Source organism: Galeopterus variegatus, unplaced genomic scaffold, assembly GCF_000696425.1.
Source record: "Galeopterus variegatus unplaced genomic scaffold, G_variegatus-3.0.2 Scaffold19168, whole genome shotgun sequence".
NCBI classification, from domain to species: domain Eukaryota; kingdom Metazoa; phylum Chordata; class Mammalia; order Dermoptera; family Cynocephalidae; genus Galeopterus; species Galeopterus variegatus.
This window is the reverse complement of record NW_007745279.1, coordinates 5,017-15,009: the sequence shown is the minus strand read 5'-3', so window position 1 is coordinate 15,009 and position 9,993 is coordinate 5,017. Positions and strand designations below refer to the sequence as shown.

The following is a 9,993-nucleotide window of genomic DNA, read 5'->3' as shown; positions in this document are numbered from 1 at the left end:
AAAACAGATGCAAATCTTCATCACCCTGCATTAGGCAATATTTTTTAGATATGACACTTAAACCTTCTCCTGCTCCGACCGTGGCTTCTCTGAGGAAGAACACTACACAGACGTGCTTAGAGCTCGCCCGTGGCTGGCCAGGTAGCTTAGTTGGTTAGAGCGTGGTATTATAACACCACAGTCAAGGGCTTAGATCCCCATATTGGCCAGCTGCCAAAACAAAAACACAGATAAACCGGTCTTTGTCAAAATTAAAAACTTTTGTGCTTCAAAGGGCACCATCAAGAAAGTAAAAAGACAACCTACAGAATGGGAGAAAATATTTGCAAACCATCTATCTAATAAGGGTCTAGTGTCCAGAATATGTTAAGAACTCATATCTCAGCAATAAAAAGACAAATAACCCAACTTAAAAATGGGCAAAGAATTTGAATAGACATATTTCCAAAGAATATATACAAATAATGAAAAAGCACATGAAAAGATGCTGAACATCATTAGAGAAATCCAAATAAAAAAGACAATGAGGTGCCACTTCACACCCACTAGGATGGCTATAATCAAATACATAATAACATGTGTTGGTGAGGATGTGGAGAAACTGGAACTCTAATGCACTGCTGGTGGGAATGTAAACGGTGCAGCCACTTTGGAAAACAGCTTGGCAGTTCCTCAAAAAAGTTAAACATCAAGTTATCATAAGACCCATGCAGTATCAGAAAGATATTTGGTCTTTGTCCCAGGTTCCTGGCACAGAGCTACTAAAACTCTTGGAATTTCCTGAGTGATGAGGGTGACAGGAGCTTCTTTTGTTCTAATGAGGTGACTCTTGTGCTCCTGGATAGCTTCAGGATGGGGGCTGGTCTCTGAAAAGACCAAGCCTTGATTAGAAGCTTAAAACTTTCAGCCCTACCCCCCAACCTCTAGGGAGAGGGAGGGGCTAAAGATGGAGCCTATCACCAATGACCAATGACTTAATTAACCATGCCTATCTAATGAAGCCTCCATAAAAAAAACCCCCAAACTATGGGGTTCAGAGAACTTCTGGGTTGGTAAATACATCAAGGAGCTGGGTGGATGGAGCACCCAGAGAGGGCATGAAGCTCGACGCCACCCCCATACCTTGCCCTATGCACCTCTCCCATCTGCCTCTTCCTGAGTAGTATCCTTTATAATAAACCAATAAGAGCAAATAAAGTGTTTTCCTGATTTCTGTGATCTGTTATAGAAAATTATCAAATCTTCAGAAAGGGTCATAGGAACCTCCAATTTATAGCCCATCAGTAAGAAGTAGCCTGGGAATTGCAATTGGCATCTCAAGTGGGGGTGGTCTTGGGGACTGAACCCTTTAACTTGTGGGATCTGATGCTAGGGAGATAGTGTCAGAACTGAGTTGAACTGCCAGACACTATGTATTTGGTGTCAGGAGGGAAAAAACCCTCTCAACCCTGCAACTCCACGTATATAAACATGATTGTTCACAGCAGCATAACTCATAATAGTAAAAAAGTGGAAACAATCCAAATGTCCATCCACTGATGAATGGAAAAAGAAAATTTGGTATATCCATACAATGGAATATTATTTAGCCATAAAAAGGAATCTCTAAAGTACTGATACATGCTAAGACACGGATGAACCTTGAAAACATTAGGAACTTAAGTGAAAGAAGGCAGACACAAAAGACCACATATTGTATGATTCCACTTACCTGGAAATGTTCAGAGCAGGCAAAGCCATAGAGACAGAAAGATTAGTGCCTGCCAGGGGATGGGGGAGGAGGGAATTGAAACTGACTAATGGGTAAGGGGATTCTTTTTGGGGTGATGAAAATGTTCAGGAATTAGATAGTGGTGATCTTGAGGATACTAAAAACCACTGAATTATACACTTTAAAAGGGCGAATTTTATAATATGTGAATTATATTTCAGTAAAGAAAAAAGACTCAAGAGTGAAAAAAAGTATCTGCCTTTATCATTAGACTCTAATGATTACAGTGTAGCTCATTGTCTTCACAACTGATTCAGACACAGGTGTATATCTATACATGTGCATAATGTGTGATGCTGCTATGGTTTCAAAGTCTCCTCCACAACTTGTTAAAATTAAATGCTATTGTAACAGTATTAAGAGGTGGGACTTTTCAGAGGTGACGCTGTTATCCCAGGAATGGGTTCTTGATAAAAAGGATGAGTTTAGTCCGATTTCCTCTCTGTCTTTCAAGATCACTTGCCCTTCCACCTTCTGTCATGGGATGAAGCAGCAAGAAGGCCCTCACTAGATGCCCAGCAAATGCTGGCGCCATGCTCTTGAACTTCTCAGTCTCCAGAACCATTAGTCAAATATATTTCTTTCTTTTTTTTTTTTTTTAAATTATTTTTTTTGTCTTTTTCCGTGTCCAGCAACGGATCGCAACCCTCAGTGTCGCCCCTGTACCGGACCAGGACCGGCAACGGGATCGCAACCCTCGGTGCTGCCCCCGCACCTCGCTCAGCCAGTGAGCGGGAACCGATCTGTATGTGGGATCCGAACCCTCGGCGGGAGCGCCACCGCGCTTCCCAAGCGGCGCACCAGCGCAGTGCGCCACCGGGCCAGCCCCTCAAATATATTTCTTTATAAATTACCCAGTCTATGGTATTCTGCTATAGCAGCAGGAAACAGACCAAGACAGGTGTTTCACCATGTTTACTCCTATGCTTTCTGAAGTTTACAAGGGGGAACTGTGAGCTACCACTGTAAGGGAAATGAAATGTTTCCTAACTTGACTGCACCTCAGTTCAACAGCCCCCCCCCATCTCTGGGGTAAGTACTGGCCTAAACACTCCATCTCTGGGTCAAGGGGCACAGGCTGAAGCAGTCAGCACGTTAGGTGCCGGTGGGGACTGCTGACAGGAAGACTGGCACAGCCTGCCTCCCTGGTGCTCCCCATGTCGTGCCCATTCAGGACAGGAACCACAGCCTGACACACTGGGCAGAAGCACTGCCCTGAAGCAGGGTCCACAGAGCAGCCCAGGGGTCAGTCTCAGGCCACCCAGTCATGGCTCAGACCACATGCGAGAGGGGGAGCATTCCAGCTTATAAGCCCCAGGCCATGAACAGGAACCATGATCCCTTGCAAGAGCCCAGTTCCTGCACTTCCAGAGCACCCCATGCAGAGGCAGAAGGCCCCACTCTGACTCCTTCCCTGGGCGCCTGGTCCACTCACCTCGCCCTGTAGACGCCGCCTCCACCAGGGCGCAGACCAGGTGGCACAGTGGATGCTGGTGCTCCGCTTGCTGGGAAGCTTAGGGAAGCACAGGCAGAGCTGGGAAGGTGACCCAGGGCCTATTCCACACAGGAGGGGAGTGTTTGGCCAACCCTTCACTCACGCAGATGGCTGTGCTCTCTGTTCTGGCACCTGAACAGAAGGCAATCTAACTCCACACCCCCTGCTCTGCTTTCAATCTCAGCTCTGCCATTTACTAACTCTGCAGTTGTGGGCCATTTAGTTTATCTTCTGTGTCCTGGCTCACCCACCAAGTCCCAGTGACTAGCATCATACCCGGTACCTGTTACCTCCAATAAATGCATGCATGAGTGAATGCACACATGAATGAATGCACACCAAGCAGGCAAAAGCAGGGGCAGCTGGCTACCTGAGGAAGGGAGTGAAGCCAAAGGCCCTGAGGGAGGGGACATGTGAGCTGTGGGCCAGGATGGGCAGGAAGAGCAGATGAAGGGGGTGGAGAGCACAGAGGTGGCTGAGGCCAGTGGATGAGGAGGGGACAAGCAGGCCAGAAATCGGGGGTCCAAGGAACCAGGCTCCAGCTTCAGGCAGAGGCATGAACGCGGCCCTGGAAGTGGCCACATCTCTGTGGTGTCAAGTTGGGTTTCTGACCAGTCCTTTCGGGGAGAAGCGTGTGTGCACCCCCAAGGTGGCATCCCGTGCCATCTTTCATGGCCTCTCATCACCACAGGAAGAGCTGAAGAGGTAAGAAAGCTGACCCTCCGAGTGGCAGCAGCAGGCACAGCAGCTCCACTCCCACTGATGGGGGCCACGCTCTGTTCCTAACTGGTTGGGTGGCCTAGAACTGTGACTTCTCTGTGCCTTGCTTTCCTCAGCCCAAGCATTTGGCCACGACAGCACACCCTCCCCAGGCTGCCTTGAGTCTGAGTTCTAGTCAGTGTGGCAGGAGGGCCAGAGCCTGACACCAAAGCTCCCACTTGTAACAGCTGCTGTTCCAGCAGCTGAGGGAGAGGCTGGGTGGCAGAGGCAGGCCGAGCTTGCCGACACTGACTCCCCTGCCACAGCCACCTTGCCCAAACACCCCAGGTCAACGCTCAGCCTAAAGAAGACATGCCAGAGATGTGTGTTAAGTCATTCACGGTCCACACCTGTGGACACTGCAGTTCATTACTGCACATAACACCAAGTCAAGAGAGAGGTGAACAATCTAATTCACTAAAACCAAGTACTGACGTAAAGTAAATCCATCCTGAAGGCATACTTTTTTTCCACTGCATAAACCCTTGCAATAAAAGAAATTAGAGGAAAGAATTCTCCCGCAGTACTGCTGACCCTACACATGAGATTCAATTCTGGGACAGGCAGAACTGAAATCATAGTATTCTGCTTTTTGCACTTGAAATCAATAATTTTTCTATGTTGCTGCAGAAAATGCCAGTGACCATCCGGTGAGTGGGCGGGCCACCATAGCCTTATCTAATCAGCTCCTTTTGGATACTTCGATATCTTCCATCCTTTTGCAATTAAGGACTATGCTGCATGGAACACACAGCTGACCTCTTCCCACCCTTTCCTCTAATTCTTTCATGGTCATCATTTTCCTGCTTCTTGGCACAGGTGTAACATGTGTAGCTAAATCCTCCTAGAAAGGGGCTGGGAATTTCGTGCTGCCAGTAATCATCAGTGTAACTCCACTCACTGAAACCCCCATGAATCCAGTACGCATGAAATGGTGTCCTGTTGCTTAAGATGCACGGTAAAATTTAGAGTTTGAGCGACCTTTTCTTCTTGTAGTCACGCTATTTGTCTATAGGTGTGGTGTTATTTCTGCAGTTTGCCGTGGCTCTTCCTAAAGTCCAGAGTGCCCAGGCCATCTCTGCTGCAAGCACTCACCCTCTGCCCTGCATGGTTTACTGCCCTGTTTGCTGGACACTGACCCCTTTGTCTGCCCTGCACTCTGGGCCTCCTTCCTCCATCCCACGTTTCCATGGCAGCAGCTCATTCAACACAACACCCCCCTCTGCCTCAGGCCACCTACTTTCTTGAACGAGGGAGGGATAAACTGGGAGGCAGAGGGAGCCGGTCTACGGCAAGAGAAGCATGAAACAGGGCAGAGAGAAGTTCAGCCTCCAGGAGGAAGGAGGAGCCTGGGATGGTGCCGGCGTCTGAGCGCAGGCTGCACTTGGGGTCCAGCTCCACTGCCCTGGCCTGAGCTCCTCAGCACCTGCTCAGCGAACCCTCCTCCTAGAAAGTCCGCTCACAAGGAGCGTGAACTAGCACAGGGTCCTCAGTTGTTTCGTGCCCGCTGCTCTCCCTTTCCTGTCAGGCTGAGGAATTAGCATTCCTCCAGGTAACAGAGTCAATTTCATTCTGTTAGACCTTCTACAACTAGGAGCTGTGCATTTAACTCTCTAACCCATAAATAATTGATTTTTGGCCCATTTGGAACATATTTGTATGGCAGAGGGGAATGAATCTGAAGTTATTCTTTGGGGCCAAGAGTAATTAGTTTCTCCAACATCATTTATTAAACACACTCCCTCTTCCCTCAGTTCTGGGGGACCTCTGTACTCATGTATTAAGCACATCTATGAATGGATGTGTGTTCTGGCCCTCCAAGGTGACATGCCTGTCAACCCACCCCCATTTCAGGCTCTGAGCCTGGTAACTGTTTACAAAGCTGCCAGAGCAGGCAGCTCCGTTCAGGTTTCCTTTCCTCCATTCATTCTGTCCTGTTTTATTACCAAATTAATTTTAATATCTGACTTAAGGGCAGCCATTCAATAGTAGAATTCTGTGATATTAATAAGACTCAAAACAACCTCTCCCATCTGTCAAGGCAGTGGCTAGTCCCCACAGCATGATACATCCTGATCCCACCTGACACTGATGACATACTTGCAGACACAGCACCCATGGAGTGTGCATACGCACACACACACATGGCCAGCACAGCATGGAATGAGCCGGGAGCCACTGTGGCGGGCTGAGGTCCAGCAGGCCCTTGGAATCAGACCCTAGGTGGGAATCTAGGCCCCACCACTTCCTCACTGTGGAACCTTAGTTAAGGAACTTGCGCTTAGTAAGCCTCAGGTTTCTCGTCTGTAAGATGGAGAGACAATAGTAGCCACTTCATTCGGTTACTGTGGGAAAACAGGTGATGCATATGAAGGACTCAGCACAGCACCCAGCACACAGGCAGCACCAAGCAGTGAGCTGTTATTCTCATCTTACTTTAGGACGCAGCACTGGCCCCTGCTCCTACCCTCTGAGACCCCACCCCTGTGTGGCCCATGCAGCAGTCAGCAAATAGCAAATGACAGGGGCCTGGCCCCAGGTTACTCTAGCTCCCCCGCACTTTACGCTAAACAGACCCAGGCAAGGCTGAGTGGCAGGGACAGTGACAGCACTTCAGCCCAAGGACATTCTGATTTTCCATCGGAATAACGTTTGATAGTAGACATTTATTTAACAAACTATGAAATGTTATTAAGGCCTAACATCAACACCAAGAGAAAATGATTATAGGCTATTTTGAGCACTAGACTTTCTGTCCAAAAAGAAATGACTGCACAGCAGGTAGGAGCTGAACGCTGTCTGGTTTCCCTGGTGCATCAAGTGCACAGCCTGGCGGGGAAGACCCAAAACAGGTGAGAGGGGAGGCATGGGGCAGGGCAGGCCAGGCAGGCCTCCTACTCAGAGGAGGAGCGTGGCTGTCCTTCCGCAGTCATGGGGAGTCTCAGAACTAAGCTGAGCAGCGACTGTCTAATATGCATTTTGGGTAGAACAGTCTGGCTACAGCACAAAGAATGGATTTAAAGCAGGGATGGATAAATTACACCCTACAGGCCAAATCTGTTCCGCTGCCTGTTTTAATAAAAAACATTTTATTGGAATACAGTCAAGCCCATTTGTTTCTATACGTGGGTACTTCTAAAAGTTCATGGAAAAACAGAATTAAAAGGTAATAGGAATCTTTCCATGAACTTTTGAAGACCCTCATATTTTCTACAGCTGCTTCCACACTACAACAGCAGAGTCGAGTAGCTGCAGAGACCACAAAGGCTAAGCTATTTGTTATCTAGCCCTTTACAGAAAAAGTTCGGCAACCTCTGATTTAAAGAGTAGAGGCCAGGGAACCAATAAGAAGTTACTGCAATTGGCAGAGAATTAACAAGGGCCTGAACTAGAGTGATATTCGAAGGCCAGGGAGCAGCAGCAGGGTGGAGAAACGCTCCAGAGGTGAAACTGGAGGAGGTCTGAAGGGGTGAGAGAGCTGCCTGGAGGACGGCTCTGGCTTCTGGCTCCAGTGGGACCATGAACGGAGACCAGGAATCCAGGAAGAGGAGCTGGTGTGGAAGAGGGAGAGGCTGCAGAGGCCTGGGACTTCAGGATATAAGCCTAAAGGTCAGAGATTAGTCACTGATGAGAATCACCTAAAATCCTGAGACGGTGTGATGTCATCCAAAGAGAGAAGAGGGCCCGGGACTCATAACTGATGCTTGGGGGCTACCAGTGGTGAGGGGCATGTGAAAGGAGAGAAGCCCAGGAGGCAAATGAGGAAAACATGAGAACAGGAGGCAGCCAGGGATGCAGTGAGGGGCGGAAAAGCCCTGCTGGGGACGGCGGTGTGCCCCATAGCACCTGCCTCAAGGAAGGCCCACCGACCCCTGAACCTGGACTCTCTCCCCTTCATTCGACCTCCCCTCTCTCTACCTTCTCATGTACGTGCTCAAACCAAAACAATGTTAGAAAAAAAGAGCAAATGTACTAACCTGATTCAGCTCTCAGTGCTAGGCCTTTAGCTTTTAGTCTTGAGTGAATAAATTCTTCTTTTTCCTAAAAGAAGATGACCGTCAGAACTCCCTTTCCCCATCTTTCCATTTTTCCTTGCAAAGGGCACAGTTCACAGTATTCTGAAGTCTGTAAATGAACTCCTGAGAAACAGCCCAGCTCAAAACATGTTTTTTTTTCGCCCAAACCCCTTTCAAACCATCAGAATTTGGTTAAAAGTTTCATGCCCGAAATAGGATTTGAAAACAAGATGTTCAATAAACTTAGGAGGCACTGTTTGTTTATAAATTCACAAAATAAAATTATAAAATCCAGAAAATAAAATTTGATTTAGCCCACCCAAATGGATAAATAAAGTTTAAATGTTTTTCTTTTGAATTAGAATATTTATACTTCTTTCTCATATGCTTTGTTCAGAAGTATGCTGTTAAGAATTTTGAATTCTCAGGAAGCACGATAACACATCACAGAAACCTGTAATTTCACAAACACACACATGTAAAACATGTACTTTTAATTCTGGCTCTGTTCCTCACTCCACTCCACTTCTTGAAAGTCTCAAGATCTGTGATTCCATGAATGACCAATGTTTCTTACACACAGTTGCATATTGGTTGGAAAAATTATACGCATATACAAACGCACATAGAGAGATGGGGGGGAGACAAAAGGAGGAACTGAGGCTACCAAATGACAGAAAGACAAAGCAAATACCAAAGGCTGAGCACCCCCAAGTGGCCAACTGCATTATTTCTCATTCTGATCAAAAACCTAAACTTACCTTCCTAAAGGTCAGATTCTGGTTTGCCCAAAACTGTTGATTCCATTCTTGTGTTTCTTGTCTTAATTCTCTAAGCTTTTGTTCTAATGGTGATTCATTTTCAGGGATGTAAAAGTGAACAGGTCGAAGATTTGAATACTTATCTGGGGGTCCTATCCAATCATGGCAAGATTTCCTTGGAGGGCAGAATCTTGAGACCTTTAACAAAATAAAAAGGATTAACATAATACTAAACGAATCCCTAGTATTATAAAAATCAACAATCTGGATTTACTAAAGTTCCTCATTAGCTACCTCTTTTTAAGACTACAATGTGCCCAGGGTGTTTCCAAATTAAAAGAACTGTAATAAATATTAATAACACTAACACCATATCAAACATGTTCAACAAATGGTGCTGAAATAATCTGACATCCTAATGCAAATATAAATGAATAAATAAGAATCCCAATCTGTATCTTGCACCACATATAAAATTTAAGTGGGCTGGCCAGTTCACTCAGTTGGTTAGAGCATGGTGTTATAATACCAAGGTCAAGGGCTTGGAGCCCCGTACCAGCCAGCTGCTCCTCCCCATGCCCCTGGCAAAAAAAAATTAACTTAAGATGAATCACAGACCTGAACATAAAACATAAAACTATAAAAACTTCTAAAATTTTGCAACCTTAGATTAGGCAAAGATTTCTTAGATATGACATCAAAAGAACAATCCATAAAACAGAAAATAGACGAATTGGACATCACCAAATTTAAAATCTGCTTTTCTAAAAGCACTACTAAGAAAATGAAAAGAAAAGCCACAGTGTAGGGGAAAATATATGCAAATCTGAAAAAGAGCTTATTCCCAGAAAATATAAAGAGCTCTCAAAATTCGATAACAAGAAAACAGACAACCCAATTTAAAAATGGGAAAAATATTTGAATAAAAATTTCATCAAAGGGGCCGGCCCATGGCTCACTTGGGAGAGTGTGGTGCGGATAACACCAAGGCCATGGGTTTGCTCACTGGGTGAGCGTGGTGCTGACAACACCAAGTCAAGGGTTAAGATCCCCTTACTGGTCATCTTTAAAAAAAAAAAAAAAATTTCACCAAAGAATAGATACAGATGCCAAACACATGAAAACATGCTCAACACTGTTAGTCATTAGGGAAATGCAAATCAAAACCACAATGAGATACACTGTACCTGT

General features: G+C 46.0%; 1 protein-coding gene across 1 annotated transcript; it reads right to left on the bottom strand.

Moving 5' to 3' along the window:
• Window positions 1–7,431: 7,431 nt before the first annotated feature.
• LOC103583031 (apoptogenic protein 1, mitochondrial) lies at window positions 7,432–9,000 on the bottom strand (the record flags this gene model as incomplete). The annotated part of the gene is made up of 2 exons (XM_008564455.1): window positions 7,432–8,066; window positions 8,803–9,000. Coding segments are annotated over 2 exons (267 nt in total), but the record flags the coding sequence as incomplete, so codon positions are not given.
• Window positions 9,001–9,993: the final 993 nt, after the last annotated feature.